Source organism: Euphorbia lathyris, chromosome 9 (assembly GCF_963576675.1).
Source record: "Euphorbia lathyris chromosome 9, ddEupLath1.1, whole genome shotgun sequence".
NCBI classification, from domain to species: Eukaryota; Viridiplantae; Streptophyta; class Magnoliopsida; order Malpighiales; family Euphorbiaceae; genus Euphorbia; species Euphorbia lathyris.
This window is the reverse complement of record NC_088918.1, coordinates 53,072,166-53,092,723: the sequence shown is the minus strand read 5'-3', so window position 1 is coordinate 53,092,723 and position 20,558 is coordinate 53,072,166. Positions and strand designations below refer to the sequence as shown.

The 20,558-nt window shown below is 35.7% G+C and overlaps 2 protein-coding genes across 2 annotated transcripts; both read left to right on the top strand.

The window, feature by feature from the left end:
* The first annotated feature begins 492 nt into the window (after positions 1–492).
* LOC136205561 (uncharacterized) lies at positions 493–10,636 on the top strand. Its single transcript, XM_065996210.1, has 10 exons — positions 493–1,184; positions 1,340–1,845; positions 2,304–2,506; positions 6,063–6,233; positions 7,671–7,985; positions 8,289–8,447; positions 8,518–8,667; positions 8,792–8,998; positions 9,131–9,172; positions 9,321–10,636. Exons 1-10 carry the CDS (start codon positions 800–802, stop codon positions 10,312–10,314), a joined length of 3,132 nt encoding a protein of 1,043 aa, XP_065852282.1. The 5' UTR covers positions 493–799; the 3' UTR covers positions 10,315–10,636.
* A 3,347-nt stretch (positions 10,637–13,983) lies between these two features.
* Positions 13,984–20,342, top strand: LOC136206511 (chaperone protein dnaJ 72-like). The gene is made up of 3 exons (XM_065997585.1): positions 13,984–14,438; positions 18,636–18,705; positions 20,052–20,342. Exons 1-3 carry the CDS (start codon positions 14,056–14,058, stop codon positions 20,112–20,114), a joined length of 516 nt encoding a protein of 171 aa, XP_065853657.1. The 5' UTR covers positions 13,984–14,055; the 3' UTR covers positions 20,115–20,342.
* Positions 20,343–20,558: the final 216 nt, after the last annotated feature.

Genomic DNA, 20,558 nt, shown 5'->3' with positions numbered 1-20,558 from the left:
TTATTATTATCACTTAGCTCTTGTAAGATTAGGATAACATTATTTTATCTTAATCTTTTGTATAATTAGATGGGGTTTTTTCCTCAACATATTCCTATTAGATTCTGCCATCTTTACTATTTATACTACATATTGTAATATTTTAGTATAATTACCGGTCCTCTCAATTATAACAGATTAGAGACATAAAGGAAGGGTTAAACATAGATTCCGCATTTAAGTCAAAAATTTGGTCAAATTATGCCGTATGAATTTTTTTTATAGTTAACTGATTGTAGCGGGTGATAAGCATTATATTGTCCAATAATATTAAGTTGATATTTTTTTGGAGGAAAATAAAATTTTAGATATCAAAATGTAAAAATGAATAAAGTTAAGGTAGTATTGATGTAATTTACTTGAAACTTAGCGAGTTCCAGATGTTTCGCTCATGTGGCATGAGATCGATTCTTGTAACAATTAAAATGCTCTTATGTCAGTACATATGTAAACGGCTAAACAATTAGTCCTGTTTGAAAAACCGACGTTTCTGGCGCCCCGCCGCCACTGGCATTAGCACCAGCGTTCAGTGACTCTACTCTTCTCGTTGCTTGTCTTAAAACTCCGATTTAATAGCAAAATTGAAGTTATGACGCAAACGGAGCTCTAGTAATTTGCCGCACTTCCCTGAAAGAATCGGAGTCTTTCCTAACTTCCCCGACCAGTTTCGCCGTCAAGAATCTCGTTTTTTTAAAATTGTATCATTCTTTATTTCTTAGGTGATGTTTCTATCTCGAAACAACCAGCAAAAGCAAAACTAATGTCTGACGACAATGAAGAAGAGCTCTCTTGCGATGAAGAAAACGACAGCGGTTTCGACGACGACATGGAAGCCCTAAGGCGAGCCTGCACGCTCGCCGGCACAAATGTAAACGACCTTGAAGACACTTACGAAGGCGGCACTAATATATATTCTTCCTCAGCTGAAGCTGAAGAAGAAGCCGACCGGGATTCCTCTAGTGTCGAGGATGATGACTTGGAATTGTTCCGAAGAGTCCAGAGTCGATTTTCCAAAAGTAATGATTCATCGGAGCCGCTTTCTTTAAAACCTCTATGTTCTCTTCATCCTGATTTCGACAATGAGGATGATGATTTTGAGACACTGTGTGCTGTGCGTAGGCGTTTTTCCACCTATGACGCCACCGGTAAATTTCAAAACCTATACGTAAAAAGCTTAAATTTTAGTCTATAGTTTCAAATTTCTCTCTTGATTTATGAAATTGTCTTAATGTTGCTCTCACGTCTTTATAAATGCATGGAATATAGCATCGACTTGATGATCTATGAAATTAATTTTCAGATAAAGCGAGAAAAACAGTGGAGAAAACCTTGGCAGAGAATCCAGAGGGTGTTGATGTAGAGAGTGCTGTCCCTGAGTTTGATATATTGAATGATTCATCCACAGGTAGGAAGATTTGTAAAGTATTCCCGGATACTGAAGATACCTCAAAGTTATTGAGTGATAACATGGATATTGTATCCTCTAGCTCTATTGAGCAGCATCAGCTGGATACTTTCAAGTTATCCTCTTTGGGGATGAGAAGTTTTTCTAGCTTCCCAAAGTCTGCACAGCTATTTATTGATGCAATTAAGAGGAATAGGTCGTGTCAGAAGTTCCTGCAAAGTAAGATGGTTCAAATTGAAGCAAGAATGGAGGAAAACAAGAAATTGAAGGAACGTGTTAAAATCCTTAAAGACTTCCAGGCTTCATGCAGAAAAATTACTGGCCGAGCGTTAGGCCAAGGGAAGCACCCTCATGTCCCATTGATATCGGCCCGGAAGACAGCAAATTCTGGGGATACAGAGGTCATCTTCTAAATCATTCTTCTGATATTGCTTACTAAACTATTTATCCTTTCATCACTTGCGCATTTAGCCATAGAGTTTATGACTTCAACAGTTTTTAGTTATAAGTTATATCAAGTAAAATGATGGTTACATTACATCCAACATTTTAAGTAGTGATCTCATTCTTTAAAGGTCTCTTCTGGTCACGTTTTGTGTATATGAATCTAAGTTGGTATGCTTAATGACTTACCTCTGTCTACTTGTGCCACAACTCATAGCTTCTAATTTTTTTTTGAAGAAATAGCTTATATTGTTTGAAGTTGGGTTTTTACTTGCATGGTCCAGTTTTGGCAAGTTGTCTCATATTCCATTGTTCTTTTGAGTTTTGCTCGGGCTTCTAATTGGATGATATTGTTTTCATAATTTTTAGATTTATTTGCTTGCTCTTCATCAAAGGTTTTGTTTTGTTGATTCAGGCCAATGGTAAGAAGGTCTCTGCTATGTGTTATGGTCCAGTGGAGAATTCGCATGTTGCTAATTATAGGGAGGCATTGCGAAATTTTCCTTTTCTGTTGAAAGAGAAGAAATGGACTGAGGCGGAGAAGGAAAATCTTAAAAAGGGAGTAAGGCAACAATTTCAAGAAATGGTGCTTCAGCATTATTCAATGGATCAATTCAGGTAGATTAATAAGATTTCTAGTCCCACTTCAATTAGTTTGTGCAGTCCCAACCATTTTATAACTTTTAACTGCTGCTTCCCAGTTTTTTTTTTTGGAGAAGAAACTGCAGTTTCCCAGTTTAACACGCATCAGATTTTCAGCATATAACATGCCATTTTCAATCCTCATACTAGAGTTTTCGAACTTCTATTGGTCCTTGTTGCTTTTTTTTTGCCATGATCCTTTAATCATTTTCCATACATGTTAGTATGCTGTTTTGTTTTACATGCGTCTACTGCATCAATGTAATGCACTCAAGTTATCCTTTTGTGGAGCAAATAAGCAAACAACATAGCTAGGAGAATATCTAATATTCTTGAGTACAGAATATGTTTATTCATTTTACTCTTCAAATCATTTTGCTAAGATCAAGTACAATAAAATGACTGGTGGAGAAATTTTCAAGTAAGTTGTTATACTTGGAAGATCTTGGATGATTTCATAGTTTGTGCTTCATATGGAAGGAGCTTTTTCATCAAGTAACATGTGAACAAATGAACATAGCAATAAGTTTTGCCAATGCCTTGCTTAGTAGATAAGATGCCATTGCCATCATATTCTATAGATGAGTTAATCTAGAGATTTTGTTTAATCCCAAGGATGGCTCAATAAAATTTCAATGATAAAGAATTGCAATTGACTGTAAAAGAAAACACTAGGATATGACATGTATAGCTTGATTCTAATGTCTCATCCTATGCTAGATTGGTTACATCAAAGCATCAAAGTGTAATAACACACCAATTTATCTTTACACCAAAAACCAAGGTGTTAATGTGTGCTTAAATGCTGTAGTGTGCATATTATGAGAAATGAGTAATGAATTATATCATTGGGAGAGTTAGGTTGAGAAATTTTAGTAGTAAACGTGAGAAAAGAAGGGTCCTAGTCGGTGTCTGATTAAATTTTTGGCTGGAATTTTATTCTGGAATGAGGTATATTTGTCCCCTTCAATCTGATGGGAGTTCTATGACTGGTTTTAACTTGAAATAATCATGTAAAAGAGACAGCTGAGGGCACTCCAACGGTTTTCCTGGTGGGCAATATAGTAGGCATATCAGCTATTAAGTGGAAATGCTACCTATAATAATTTAATTCAATAGATACATGCATATGAATATTTTGAGCACAGATAAGATTTTAAAGAAACAAATATCACAGGAAGTTCTTGCTAGCTTGGAAAATATAGTTTTCTTGGGTAATCAACCTGGCTTCTAGGATATGAATAAAAAAAGCATTGAAACTGTATGTGTATGGTGTGTTAAACATTCCACATTGCTAAATGAGGAAGCTATATGGCTCCTTAAATATGTGAGGCAATCCTCACCCTTTGAGGTAGAGGTGGCAAAATGACACACGACCCGATTACACGACACGAACACGACACGGATTTTTAGTGTTAGTGTTGAGCTTAATAGGTAATGGGTCATTTTTGGGTTGACACGAAACTGACACGCTAATTTTTGGGTTGGGTTAGTGTTGATATGTGAACCCGAAAACGACACGAAATGACACGGATATTGAAAATTATTGTTATATTCTCTCATGTTTTTTATGTCACTTTATTAATAAAGATAATAAAATTATAATTATTAATTGCAAATATTAATTTGAATTTCCTAAATTGTTATAAACACATTACATAACCCTCTAACATGATATTATCGAACTTTTCGATAATTATTGTTAGCATACTAATCTAAAAATGATATAAAATGTTTAAAAACAGTACCAAATCTTCTTATATTTTTAAGAGTTATTATTAATATATACGCATAACAAAATTACATGTAACCCGAAAACACGACACGAAATCGACACTAACCCGAATAGGTTAACACGACTTTGACACGAAAGTTTTTGGATTGGGTTTGGGTTTACTCTTTTTGACACGAACCCGAAATGACACGACACGAACACGACTCGAACACGATAATTGCCAGGTCTACTTTGAGGTACCTTTTGGGGTGAGTTAGGCCTTTGTTTACATATGGTTCCTAGATGAATGTTCTGTGGATGCATAACAATATGAGTCATGTTTATTGGCTTAATGCATCTTGCGCCCCCTGAACTTGTCCCAAAATGCCAACTGACCCCTGAACTTTAAAAATGTTCTATTGAACCCCTATACTTGTTTAAAGTGAACTGTTAACCCCCTAAAATCCACGTGGCGGAGTAAGGAGAGATTTTGGAAAAGTTGAAATGTGTACATTATAAGCAAGTTCAGGGCTAGTAGAACATTTTAAAGTTTAGAGGGTCAGTTAGCGTTTTAGAACAAGTTGAGGGGGCGTTGGATGTATTAATAACTTATTGCTCACGGGCCACTATGAGATATATCGTGTATGTATGCAAATAATTGACTGCTGATGTGCGAAAATATGGATATATAGGGCATAGTTTTGAAAGGCGCACTAAGGCGCAAAGGGGTCCTAGAGCCTAGGCACAAGGCTCAGGCACAAAAAAAAAAAAAACATAAAATTATAAATAATGGCACTTTACCTAGGCCTAGCACTTGAACTAGAGGCGCTCATAACATTTTTTTCCTACAACTCTAGTATGATAAGCACTTTCTTCAGCTCCAACAGTCCTACTAACATCAGCCCGTGTTAAATGTTCATTTGGGAACACTAGCTTATCTTCATCCGACCCCTCTCCATCTAATCTGCCCATCAACCATTCATTGGCATTGTCTATATCTTGTAAAGAAATGGAAACTGCTACTTTTGCGTTTTTTTCTTCAGGGTTGCAGCTACTGCTCTTTTATTTCTTTTTTTTTCTTTCTTTTTCTAATTTGATCTGAGTCCTTAATCCTAAAGATTTCCTATGGCTATGATTAAAAGTTAAAAAGAACCCTAAAACACCTTCAAAACCCCTTAAAACAGCGCCTGGAGAGCCTAGGTGCACCTTGAAGGCAAGACAAGGCGCGCGCCTTGCTGACATCGCCTGCCTGAGACCTACTGAGGTGCTAACCTCTGTGCCTTGAGGCGCGCCTTTAACAACTATGATATAGGGCTGAAAGTGTGAAAGACAAATATGAGTATAGGGCTAAATAATATGCATACAATTTTGAAACGTGTTCCTTAATCCATATCAGAGTCGTTACATTTAACTTAATTAATTGAAGCCTCTATGCTAAGTTGGGGTCTTTCTTCCTTTAACTTAACACTCCCAATAAAAGAAAATAAAATAACAGTTTGAAGGGAAATTTCTTCTCCTTAAGAGCTCCTTTTTGCAATTTTAGTATGCTATATGCACCTCTAATTGATGTCTATATGTACCTTTTATGAGTCATAAAACCTACTTTACATGTTTGTACACTGTATTTCAAATTCATGAAATGAACATAGAAGTTGGTTTCTCAGGTAGTCGATAAGAAGGAACAAGTCTCTGTTTTATCTCATTGACTTTCTATATGTGCTCTAATGGCATAATTTTTGTTCATATTTGTACATTGCTGGGAGATTTTGTTCTGATTTTTCTTCTGAAAATAAATTCCTGACACACTTTATTTTGAAGTGGTTCAGAAGGTTCTCCTAGGGATACTAATAATTTGGATGCTATCCTTGCATCAATTCGGGATCTGGAAATTACCCCAGAAAGGTGCAGAGAGTTCCTTCCAAAGGTTAATTGGGATCAGTTGGCTTCTTTATATGTTGTTGGGCATACTGGTGCAGAGTGTGAAGCACGGTAAGTGCCTTATCTAATTGCTTACTTTCTATATTGTGAAGTTCAAGTTTTGGAAGCATTTATGTGTTCATGCTGGCTGTGTCAAGCATCTTATGAAGCTTTTAATTTTTAACATGTGAGTTGTGACATGTGCCTGCCTGGCTTGTAAAACTTAAAGGGTCTCATAAAAGGGAGAAGAAAAATTTCTTTTACTTGTTTTAGCCTTATATCAGAATTGCTATTTAAATTTTCAGGGATTACTCAAACTGGAGTAAGTTGCAATTTAATTCACTTCTGTTATACTCCTTCCTTGCTTTATCTGACTTTTATTGTAAAAAATGAGCAAGGAACATATTTGTGAAGTTTCACTAGTGGCAGTATAAATCACTTAGGTTGCACATGTTTCATGGGTCCATGTGTTCTTGGTTCAATCTCTCTAGTCCGAACTCTTGTGCTTCCTGGAATGATTTGGCTTGAGTAGTAAAGAATGTTAAGGAGTATTTGTTATGCTCATTTATTGTTTTAGTTATGTTTGCTGAACTAAATTCATGGACATTACCTTGGTCCTTTTAATAGGACCAACCAGTCATCAATTGTCATGAAGGAATGCTGTTTTACTTTGTTTTCAAGTAGGTCAAATGTTGAATTGTTAGGAGTTTTGATATGGCTATTAGGGCTCAAGGTGAAGGAAGGTTGGGGATGAGGATGAGGCTTCATAACAGGAATGGTGTCACTCTAAGGGTAATGCAATAAGACCATTTCTTGTAGACTTAATATGAATGAGGTACTGCTAAACTTATGGACAATTTTGTTTGGTTACCTATTTTGAAATTGTGATGGAATTTAGACAATTAATGAAGGGATGACAGGAATCTAGAAGATACCATGACACATTTAATAACCCATTACCAAATCTGTTCGTTTTTTTTGGTTCTGTTTGCTGGCTTTTTGTTTTAGCTTTGTTAAAAATTCAGTCGTCCAATTTGTTTCTCTGTTTTCGTGGATTGTAAAAATATGCTTGTATTGTGTCGGGTACTCCTTTTCAAGGTGTTTTTATTTTGTCTTGTGTCCTTGATTTTGCAATCCATGATTAGTTATTGCCAGGTTTTTGTTCATCTTGATCCAGTCTCATTTTTTTTTTTCCAGTTCTCAATGGTGTTTTCATGTTTATTGATTTCTTTGTATCATGTCCCTTCAGTCAACCCAGCTTTGGAGACGTCCGATGGTTGCAATCACATGCAACCATTGTTGGATTTGAATAGAAAGTTCGAGGATAACACATGTCATATAGGTGGGACCCGTAAACAACTTGTACTTAACTCAAACAGTGGTGTGTTTGGTGATGATTTTAATCAGATGTGCGTCAGGCTAACATATGCTTATTTTGTCAAACCTTTTCATGATATATTGATTTATAAAACATAAACTTGTCTTGATGTAAATCTATTATACCTGCAGGTGGCTGAACTTTGAAGATCCATTAATCAATCACAGTGAATGGACTATTGAAGAGGATAAGATGCTACTGTTTATTGTCCAGGAAAAGGGGATGACTAATTGGTTTGACATTGCAGTTTTACATGGGAAGAATAGGACCCCATTTCAGTGCTTGGCACGTTTTCAAAGGAGTTTAAATGCTCATATAATAAGAAGGGAGTGGACCAAGGAAGATGATGCTCAACTTCGCATTGCTGTAGAAACTTACGGTGAAAATGATTGGCAATCAGTAGCTTCTGCTTTGGAAGGACGAACTGGTCCTCAATGCTCAAATAGGTCAGTGCTTTTCATAATTAGTTTAAGCTTTTGAATTGATGATGGAAAAAAACAGCACTTGGAATGAGATCAGGAATTTTTATGTTCTTTTTTTAACAAGTATTGCCTATCAATCCCTAGGGTTTAGTATGTGTCGGAGGGTAAATTTTAAGTCTTGCTTTTTGTTCTGTGGATTAGGGCCATCTGTAATTTTATAAAAATCCTGCCAGTTTCTGGAAGTGTATAGCTGAATTTTATGACTACTTTGTTCTATTCAATTCCAAGTTGTGCTAGTAAAGTACTTACTCCCAGCATAACATACAGATGGAATAAATCTATTCACCCAGCTATCTCCAGAGTAGGCAGGTGGACTCCAGAAGAAAGCCTTCGCTTGAAAGTAGCTGTGATGCTTTTTGGTCCAAAGAATTGGAAGAACATAGCTCAATTTGTGCCAGGCCGAACTCATGTGAAATGTAGAGAAAGGTATGAAGAAGACATCTGAAATGTGATTCAGATTTATTTTGATTCTTCTAATTTTGTCTTTCGTTTATAGGTGGTTTAACTGTGTAAATCCATCTTTGAAAATGGCTAAATGGACAGAAGATGAGGATTTAAGGTTAGAAGCAGCAATTCAAGAACATGGATATTGTTGGGCAAAGATTGCTAAATGTCTCGCACCACGAACGGATAGCCAATGCCTAAGGTGCTTAGTCCGGAATCTACTGGATGGATTCAAAATTCCTAATAATTTAATGGTTAATAAATCATTATCACGTTTTCATTGCCATGCTTTTGTGATCCTCACTTTTTTTTTTGGGTATATCTAGGAGGTGGAAGGTTTTATTTCCACATGAAGTTCCCTTGCTACAAGCTGTCAGGAGAACGCAAAAAGCTGCAATTATAAGCAACTTCGTGGACCGTGAATCAGAGCGGCCCACTCTTGGTCCTCATGATTTTGTTCCACAACAATTGATTAGATCAGCATCTGAAGCTGAGAACATAAATCAATCTGGGAAACGTAAAAGAAAAACCAGGTATGATGTTCTGATTTGTCTGGTTTTCATATCAATATTCTCTCTCCCTCTCTCTTTCTCTCTCTCTCTCTCTCTCTCTCTCTCTCTCTCTCTCTTCATAGTCTACTTGTTTTGATGCATGAATTCTTGCAGGAAAGAAACAAAATTGGGCAAGGATAAAAATGCTGCACCTAGGTAAGACATCTTTTCAGGTGTTTTTCCCCCTTTTTCTTCTTTTTAATGGGAACTTGAGATCTTTGTCTGTGTTTGGTTTTTGGTTTCATTACAATATTGGATGCAATTTTAACCTTTTTTTTTCCGTTTCTCTTTTAATGGAATGCAGCAATCTTTCCAAGAGGCCTCAATCAAAAAGACTCAAGGGGGCTGAGGCTGATAATTCTGGTGGAAATGATGCTGCTGTCACCAAGAGAAGAACAAAACCTAGATCAGGAAACAATTCTCTAGTAGAGCATGACCAAGATATTTCATCATCAAATTTCCTTTTGCCGAGTAGAACAGATAGCATAATTGTTTATACTAGACGGAACAAAAAGCTTCCTGTAGACCCCGAAAGAAATGAACTTATCCAAAAGGAAGCTGATGGTAACAGCCAGATACAAACTAAGTTGCATCCAATTGCTACTGAATTCGCTGACGACCATCTGCATTCAAATATTTTAGCTGGAGATAATAGTGGGCGTGGCACAGTAAGTCAGTTTGATGCTTCCTGCAAGATCACTAAGCTACCGGTGAAACGGAAGGTGCATAGGGAATCAGCTGATAATGTCAAATGCTCAATGTTGCCTGTTGGAAGTTCAGAACAAACGGCAAGTAATATTGAAAATGATAATTCTTCTTTGAATGGTATAACTTTAAGTAAGGTTAACAAGGCCCCTAAACGCTCAAGGAAAAGAAGTTCCAAAGCATTAGAAGAAACTCAAGGTGTGGAATTGGTTTGTAGTAACCATGATGAACACAAAAGCTCGAAAGTGGGAAGCAAATCTTGTACTAAGCAGGTTTCGGATCCAAATGATGATGGTGATGTTACACTTGCTTTTTTTCTTAGAAACAAATCTCAGAAAAGAAGGCGTCAGGCTCCTAAAAATGCACAAAAAGCTAGCTTCAACTCCAATGATAATGGAATTGCTGAAAATGTTATCTCATGTGCTACAGATGATATGATTTTGGACGATGATACGCGGGGAAGGAGAGATCAGATGAGCGAAAATCAAGATGTTGATCTCGATATTTCCCTTGTTAGCTTATTGCATGAAACGCAGAGAAAGAGGGAGGAAGTTCCTCCTGGTTTTGAGAAGCCTATTCATAAGAGAAACTAAACCTTTGAATTTTGATCGAGGTTGATTTTTGGTAGATATTGAGGCCTGTAAATTTGTTAGTTGAGTTGAAATGGTATATGAATTCCAAAGGAGAAAGAGCGAAATGAGTGAATGTTGTGAAAAGAAATTTGATCGGCACATTTCAAAAGAAGGGAGATTATGGATTGATATGGAGGTGCCAGTATTCGAGGACGCTTCAACTGATTGAATAGCTAATTTTTCGTACATAATATAAAGTTTATTTTAAAATTTATCGTAAATAGTTATGGTATCATTTTATGGATCTTGTGTGATTTAATGCATTTAAGCTATCGTTCAAGTTTCCTACAAATGATAACGTGGTAGTATATTTTTCCATTTGAATGAAAGCATAAGCACAGTTAAAGTTTTGGAATAGTTTTATTAAGGAGCAATTTTATTTTCAATGTTTGACACATTAGATTAATTTGAGAAATAATTTATCAAACTTGTAAGAGTCATGAATCTTATCATTATTTTTATATGCGTTATTTTATCACTTATTAAAAACATATATGTATATACAATAAGAAAAAATAAATTATATTGTGTTATGTGCGTGTTGGATAAAAGAAATTTAAATATTTTGTAAAATTTAAAAAATATGTAAATCTCTAATTCTATTATTAAATTGTTTTTTTTATATTTATAATAGAATAAGAGATAAACTAATGTAAAATATATGTATAAAATATCTGTGTTTTTTAATAATGTGTGAAATTAATCCAATTTGCCAACATTAGGAGTAAAATTGTTATTGGATGCCAATATTAGAGATAAAATTGTATTATTTTAGACGTTTACAGTAAAATTGCTTCTGGTTGTCAACACTGGAGGTAAGAGTATTTTTACACCTTTCTTAAATAATGCTGAATTTTAAATAAAAAATGAACCTATTAAGATTTAAATTATACATCATGCTAAATTTGATTGACTTCTAGGGCTTAGTAAATACTAATTATAAAAGTGTCAATGAGGGTAATTTGACACGAAAATATGTTTTACAGAGAAAACTCAATTGAGAGGAACATTATTATTCTAGCATTTATATCATATATATATATATATATATATATGGAACATTTATTTATATGAAATAACTTTTTTTAATACAAAAAAGATTGTTATGAACTGACTAAATGACATTTGGATATAGATGACGAATGATCAAATTATACTGCATATATGCTTGAAAGGTAAAGGTCAAATATCAAGTTGACTTCTCATGGCTCTAGGAGAGTAAGACACTTATTTCTTAAGATGTTGCACTTACTCTATTACATGCTTAATGTTAATTCGCTTAACTTGGAAAGTTAATTTATAGAAATTAAAGAATTAATTTGCTATATAGTTCAATGAGAATTGAAATAAGCTTGTACAGCCAGTTATGGTGAAAACTTGATGTCTCACACACAAAGAAATTTGTTTTACTGAATTTTATTTTGGACTCGAAAATTTTGAAAAAAAAAATGCAACATATTTCTTTGTTTTTCTTATTTTTATTATTATGAGAATTAATCCTACTACTTCTGGCCCGGGAGTTTCCGCGCTTGAAAAAAAGAACCAGGGGCGTATCACTCAAATCATTGTGCCAGTACTAGATGTAGCTTTTCTCCCGGGCAAGATGCCTAATATTTACAATGCTTTAGTAGTTAAAGGTCGAGATACTGTCGGTCAAGAAATTAACCTGACTTGTGAAAGGTAATACGGTAAATTGAAAATTGGTTCAATGTTTAGTTGCCAGAATATTATAGTGTATTTAGTTGGAATGTTTAATTGATTTTAGATAAGTTAATTATATATGAAATTATAATTTATTTATCTAACAGATTAAATATAATATGTTAATGGTTTTAATTAGGAAGAAATATTGTTAAGAGAATCAAATATGTTAGGTGGAGTAGAATTTGGAAGATGCATGTCCCTCCAAAAGTTAGAATGTTTGTTTGGAAGTTGGCATCGGGTTGTGTGGCCACTAGACATAGATTGGCAGGGAGGGGGTTGTCAATCCCAACGCAGTGTCCCTTCTGTCATTCTGATACTGAGCACGACCATCACCTCTTTGTGGATTGTGTTTATGCCCAAGAATGTTGGAACCTATCCGGGATCAATACGGATGTATTCCAACCTGATTATCTAACGGGTTCTATTTTGCAGGTACTTTTGTCCAATGATCAGGAAACCATAACCAAGATGGCAATGACGCTTTGGGTCATTTGGAATCAAAGGAATCAGATAGTCTGGGAGAGCAAAATCCAATTACCAGAAACGGCAATCTCTCTTGCGGGTAACTACCTTGCTGCCTGGCGCCAGTCCCAACTGAAGAACCTCCCCGTGGCTGTCCGTCATCTTTCCACACCCTCAGTGGTCCAAGCCGAGGCAAGCATCGCACAGAATCGCCCAAGTCCAGCACCTCAGGCGGGCTTACCAGTCCCCGTCTGCCCTCCTGCGCAACGAAGGCCGCCCACGTCCATCACCGTCGACACCAACGCCAATGGTAACACTGCTGCCCATCATCTGGAGCATATATCGCGGGCGACAATGGTACATGTACGACATATTAGCTGGTCTCGCCCCCCTTCTGGCTTTGTCAAATGCAATTGTGATGCGGCTACCTTTAAAGCTGAGTCTCGAAGTGGAGTGGGAGCTTTACTTAGATCCTCTGATGGATCCTTCATGGCTTGTCGTAGTCGCTTAATCCCAATTGTTGACGATATTAGGGAAGCTGAAGCATTAGCTCTACGTGAGGCTTTGCATTGGTGTGTTTATCTTAATTGTATCAATGTCTTGTTTGAAAGTGACTCGTTGATTGTGGTTAATAATGTCAAATCGTCTGATCCAGACTTGTCTGTTTATGGGTCAATTATTCAGGATTGTAAGTCTTTGCTAAATTGTCGACACGATTATAAAGTGTCTTTCTCTCCACGCCTAGCGAACATGGGAGCCCATGTTGTTGCACGACATGCCCTGTCCAATGCTAGCGAGTTTGTGTCTTTTTCTGCCCCAATTTGGTTGCAGGAGACTATTGCTGCTGATTCGATTTAAGGAATGAATATCATCTTTGTTTCAAAAAAAAGAGAATCAAATATGTTAGATGTATTAGTTCCATAACATAATTTTATTTACATGGTAAGGATCTTACATATATATAATGTAGTTTAAATTCGAAAATTTTTACATTTGTATTTAAAAATTGGTGCTTGACCACTCAAATTATAACACGTATATACATGAATTTTTTTTTTTTGTACAAGTTCGATTTAGTAAATTTTTTTTTTACACCAACCAAATAATACTGTATTCGCCACTATGCAACACTGAGTTAAACTGCAAAAGTTTCAGTATTTGATTGGAATGGAAGCATGCGCTAGAAATGTGAGACTTATAATTGAACAAACTAGTTTATCCTTATTTTACCCGTTATTTAAATATCACGTTAGGTTTTTTAAACACTAGTTATGTATAAGGTATATTTCTTTTGTATTATTTGTTAAAATGTAGCCAACTAAATTTATCACATATAAATTAATTTCTATAATTATAAATAATCGGTCAAAATAAATAAAACTGTTTCAAATTTTAGTATTTGGAGTAAAATTGAAATTTAGTTTTGTATCAATGTACAGTATATTTGTGAATGGGCAGGAAATGGCCACAAGTAAGTTCCGCAGCCGCAAAAGTAAAAATGAAATCGAGGAAAGGACAGAAAGATGTTAGAGAGAGATGGATTACTACAAGGTTTTGGAGGTGAACAAGAAGGCTTCCAAAGAAGAAATTAAGCAAGCATATAAGAGATTGGCTCTCAAATATCATCCTGATCTCCATTCTCACTCTTCTAAATCTGTCCAAGACAATGCTACTCTCCGTTTCAAACTACTCTCTGAGGCTTATCAATTCCTCTCCGACGATCGGAAGCGCGCCGATTACAACATTCGATCTTCCTCCTCTTCTTCTTCCACCTATAATAATGGCTATAGCTACTATTACAATTCTTCCTCTACAACTCGCACTGCGAAAGCTGATGCTGATGGGTTTTTCTCCAAATTCCATGTCGCCCTTCGCTTTTTAACCACGCGAGCCTTTCTTCTCAATTTTGCCTTTGCCGGGTATTCTCTCTCTCTCCAAACACCACTGCTTCAATTTCTGTTATTTATGCCTCGGGTTTTTAGCATTACTTTTGGAAAAAAGAAATTGAGAGAAAAGGATGAACTCAGGTTGTCTCTTGCTTTCTGTATTTTTGCAGTCAAATCCTCTGTAATTTATTTTGCAATCCATTCAAGTAAATTTTCAGACCGTTGAGTTATGAACTCCGTTTTTCTTCTTTTGATAAATTACCCGATTACTAATTATTATGTGCATATATTATGGTGAACTGTTAAGTGATATCTTTTGGGGCAAATAGATTATAATCTTTGTAACAAGAAAGTGCCAAAGTAGAAGAGGAAAATACCGAAGAAATGTAAATTAGAGTTCTAAAGCAAAGAACATCCGCATATCTTATTGATGTTATCAATACACCACAAATCTTATATATTCCAGTTACTAACTACCATCAGATATAGCCTTTCCCATGTTGACAAATTCCATGCGTTGTTTCTTCTTGCCACATCAATGACTAATTATCAGAGGGAGCCAAAAAACCAGGTTTAACCGCTAATTATTCTGAATAGTTTCTTTCTTTTTAATTTTTTACTTCCTCTGCACAATTTATCTCATTAGTTTCAGCGGATTGAGGAGTGATCCTTTCCATGTTGAGTTGGTTCTCTTAAATCGTGTTAGTGCCTCGTTATTATTTCCCAAGTTTTGAACATGCAAACTACCCTAACATGCTTTCAGAATCCTTTTTATTATCTTCTTGAGTTTGATAAGTCTTTCACATAAATATCATCGCTAGTTTCTCTCGTTTTAGACACAGGTCCCATACGATTTCATAAGTTGATAAAATTTGTAGTCCATCTGGCTTTCAGTTTTCTTCATCTTTCCTTAAAACTCTTGCTAAACCTCTTTTTTAATTTGTTGATTAACAGATAAAATAAGGATAAACAATGAGAAATGAGTGAAAAAGAAGGAACTGAGAAATAGTAGGGAAAGGAAAAAGCAGAAGCTAAACGGTACTGAATTCATAGCAAGATGCTAGGACCTGGAAATTAGGGATACCTCTTGCTCACCAACTTGTGTTAATAAATTTGCAAATCAGATTCTAGTCTATACCCCTTCTTATAATGTTTTAGCTAGAAATGACGAGATCACTGTCTCCACCAAGCAGAATGACCTTTGGAATTGGCTTTGGGTTAAAAGTTGGTATCAAAAGTCTTTAGCCTAAAGAGGACTAGGTCTTTAAAATGTATGGCGCTAATGTTTGCAAATGCAAAATGTCCTGCCTAAAGCTAAGGGATTCTGTACTATTTCTTATTTCTGTGAGCTAGATTACATTTTCAGGAAGTGATCTCTAGTGGTTTAGCTTCCATATTTGATTGTGTTTAGAAATTTTATTGGTCATTTAGAAGTTAAGAGAATCTTATTGCTTACGCGAACAACCTTCGACCATGTAGTTGGTGCTTGTTCTTGTTCAACGGCTCTCAGTTATTTCATTTTTTGAATTAAAAACTGAGTCAATATTAGGTTTCATTTCCTGTTAGTATTTACATGTTATGGTGCTTTTGCATCATTAGTTCTTTTTCTTTTCTTAGTAGGAACCAAGTGATTTTGTTTCCATTTTTTATATAGGTGTTCTAGTTCTGTAGGTTGCCCCCTTCTTTTTCGTTTGGTTAAATTTTAAGGCTTCAGTTCAGGGGCAGAGCCAGGGGGTAGGGGAGGGCCTCCCGACCCTCCGACCTTCCGGAACACCCTTGACGAACAGTGGTTCAGTCCTGAGCAGCCCCCAAAATAGTTAAAATTAGTACTTATAATGTAGAATGTGATTATATGACATAAAACTAAGTTTGCATAGTTGGTTGTAGTGATATTTAAAGGAATCTCTACATCCAATTGGTCTTAGTTGACCAAACTTGTCAACGTTAGGGATAAAATTGCTCTTAGTTGCCAACGTTAAGGGTAAAATTGCATCATTTTAGACGTTAGGGGTAAAATTGTTCTTAGGTGTAAACATTAGAGTATTTTTGCACCTTATCCTTACTTTATATTGAATCTCAGTTGTTATGTACCTTAATGTTTTCAATTATGATCAAATTTACCCTCCTATTATCAAAAATTTGAAAATTTTGATTTGACTACTATGAATCAAAGCCTTAAGTTGTTATTAAGAAAAAAAATCTTCATACAATGGAGCCCCTCCGGACTTTGAGCTCTGGCTCTGCCACTGCTTAGTTGCATGTTGAGGAAGCAATTACCGACTTGCTTAATAAAAAGAATATATTCGCACTTGGAAGAATGGATTGCAGAACTGTGCTGACTTTTTCAACTGCTACAGGGAATTTGAAGTGAAATTTGATTTCTGTTCAGCAAACAATCGACAAATTTAACTTGTAATGCTGAGGTTTTTTATTTTGTCCACATTTAGAGTTTGTTAATGATGTAGAATAGGGTGAAGTGCATCTTATAACAGTTTGAATAACTGAGTGATTATCATTGATGTATGATTCTGTATAAATACAAAGTAGAGTTCACGTTGTAGTGAATGACTAAGAGATAAGTATCATAAGCTAACAAGCTAACTGTCTAGATATTATGTATCTACAACTAAAACAATATAATCTTTAATAATAATCTCTAATACTCCCCCGTAGTCGAAGGGTTCGGAGGCCGAACGTTGAGACTATTCCTGAAGTCGTCGAACAGTGGGGAGGGTAGACCTTTTGTGAATATGTCAGCAATTTGATATCGGGATGGAACATGTAGGACACGAACCTCGCCCTTGGCGACTCTTTCACGGACAAAGTGAATATCCATTTCGACATGCTTGGTTCGATGGTGTTGAACTGGATTACCCGCAAGGTAGATAGCGCTGACATTATCACAGTAGACAACCGTTGATTTCGGAATCGGGCAGCCAAGTTCAAGGAGAAGATTTCTGATCCAACAGGTTTCAGACACAACATTTGCTACCCCACGATATTCGGCTTCGGCGCTGGATCGAGATAGAGTAGGCTGCCGCTTAGCTGACCAAGAAATAAGGTTGTCGCCGAGAAACACGCAGTACCCGGACGTAGAACGACGCGTGTTGGGGCAGCCTGCCCAATCGGCGTCAGTGTAGGATGTTAACTGATCTGTAGATGTGCTAATGAGACTAAGACCAAGATCGATGGTGCCATGAACATATCGCAGAATCCGTTTGAGTGCGGCCATGTGTGTAGTCTTAGGGTCATGCATAAAAAGACACACCTGTTGAACATCATATGAGATGTCGGGTCGTGTGAGTGTCCGATATTGAAGTGCACCAGCTAATTGCTTGTATTCAGTGGGATTATGATAAGCCAAACCAGATGAAATACTGAGCTTTTTGTTTAGTGTCTACAGGAGTAGCAGCTGCATTACAGGATCCAAGTCCTGCTTCACTGTTGTCCATGCTCATTTTCTTAGCTTCTATGGAGGAGTTCCACCATCATGAAGTTAACTTTTCTAGGCTTGATTTTTGAGAATGCTGATTTGCAAAATTTTGGTTGGTATGTTACATTTTGGAGGAATCTGCAGAATTGTAGCTTTGGAGAAATGTCAAGATTTTAGATAGTGTTTTTTTTTTAATCTACTGATAATAAGTTAATTACGTTCACAGATCTATGAATCATGAATTTGCGTCGGTTTTTCCAATTATATTTAATGCTTCAATGTTATTAATTTGATTACCTTAGTTTGTATTTCTACATGTATCTAGGGGTTTGAATCATGCTATGGTCCGCATACCCTGAACTGAAACTGATCTCGGGGTACTGCCATTCCTAGGCAAGCAGAACTACATTTCAGCGAATGACTATATTTGTGGACTTAGATTGCCTGAAGTTTGGATCCAAAACTCTTACGAATTTCAGTTTTACTCTATTTATCCTTGTAACCCAGTCTGTTTAGCATAAACCATACTCTTCAATACAGTTGCTACTAAATAAATATGGGAATAAATTGAACAAAAGAACTTACGCAAAGTTCAGTTTTGTTAGACAAAATAACCAATATAAATTTTTATTGCTTTTATTTTTTTGCCTTCACTGTGGCTTTCTGTGAATGCTGCTCCTATTGGATTTCTTGATTGACATCGTGCAAGATTGGATATCTACTTTTTGGCCTTCGTCATATTTACTTAAGAGAGGATGTCTAAATAAATCAATAATTTCTTTTCTCGATTTATGCAGAGCATTAATTGGTGGGGCAGTGGTAATAGATAGGAGCAGGGAGGCGTTGTGGAAAAAGCATAATTCTGGGGTAAGTGATCAAGTTCTATCCAGCATGTGTTTAGGTTGTATTTGTATATGCTGCTACTATCATTCAACTTATTTATAATACCATCCAATTAATCTTTTGTCTGCATCATTGTGCTCTGGAAGTGATGGCGCATCTGATGAGTTGCAATTCTATATAACTGCTTCTAGTACTTTGTTGCATGCAAAATATTCTATCTAGTATCTACTCAGTCTTACCTATCAAATAGTACTTAATTTTGTTTTCTAGATGACCAAGCTTATGTGAACATTAAAACTGAAGCCTTAGTTGTCTAATGCTTCAAAACCGATGTTTGAGGGATGATATTTGAAAACTAGTATTAATTCTCCCCTGTAGATGAAGTAGGTCAGTTTAGGTGGTAGTTGGCTTATGGTTGATTAAATGTTTCAACCTATTGACAGCGAGTATGATATTTCCTTCCTAGATTTGTTATGGTATACTACATCATCCTTTTGAGGTATGTTTGGAGAATGCGACTGACATCATTACTTATCAACCAAATCAATAGCATTTACGTATGGTCCTATGTTTGTGCCATTAATTCTTTGATTGGCTGGAGGGTTGGGAGGGGTTAATAAGTGAAGGGTTAGGAAGGGATTGACCTTACCCTTGTTTGGGAGGAAGGTAGGGACTCATAAGGGTTAGTACCCTTACCTGTTTTGGTTTGAAGGGTTCATAAAGGAATGGTAAATATAAAATTACTAAAATGTCCATCTTCTAAATGAGAGGAGAGGTTGTGATTTGAGTTAAAAATGAGGGGTAATACTGGTATTGTTAAAGAAATTGAATAAGGGTAATTTTGTAAAATGAATTCTTAACCCTCCTAAACCCCCCAATTTGGAGGGTTAAGAATTGGAAGGAAATTGGAGGGTTTGTAACCCCTTCTATACCCTTACCCACCTAAACAAAGGTTATTATTAGCCTTTACCAACCCTCCATCCAGTCACACCCTAAAGAATTGTTAATACATGAAGGCAACAATCTCTATCTCTATGATTCCAATTTTATAGCAAATATGAAAATGCAAAACCCACAGAGAATCACCTTTGAATTGGTGAAGGTAGAAGTTGACAGATTTAATATTCTACTGGGTTGAACCTAAGAATAAATTAACAGTAATTATTATTTTAACCATGATATTAAATGTATTCTAGTTTTAATACAGTGTAATGCATATGATACATAACCTAAAACCTTATCTTAAAAAATGCATATGCCTGTGTGTGTGTATAATGAGACTAAATAGAAAAGAAATTCAGATAGGATTGATACTCCAAATAGAATTACGGAAGTGAACTAACCGCATTCATTTTGAATTATGAATGCAGAAATCATTCGAGGAAGCCATGGAATCCATTGAGAAAGCTAAGACAGGTAGACACGAGGTGTAAATTTAGAGCATTCATGTTGCTGCTCACGTTCTGCTAACATGCTCTGCTATTTCACTACATTTCTCACGTTTTAGTGGGGGAGAGGAATTTTTTAGTTTTCACAATATTATATTATATGTAAATCAATGTTAATAGCATGTCTATATCTTATAGGTAAGTAGATCTCTTTGTGCTTGTTTATTTTATTATTAGTTTTTTTTTTTTTTTTTTTTTTTTGCAACATAAAAATAGCTGGAGAAATCGAGTGATGAAGAATTTGGCGAATAAAAGAAGGCATCAGTCGAATCAATTTGTAACAGTGATTACTATAACTGAAAACTATATGTTGAAAAAACTAAATATTGAATTCTAAGTACTATAAATGTTAAATTTCTTTGATGACCATTGAAATGAAGCATTGAATTTATGCGTTTTTAAATTTTCAAGAAATAAAAAATGTTTTCT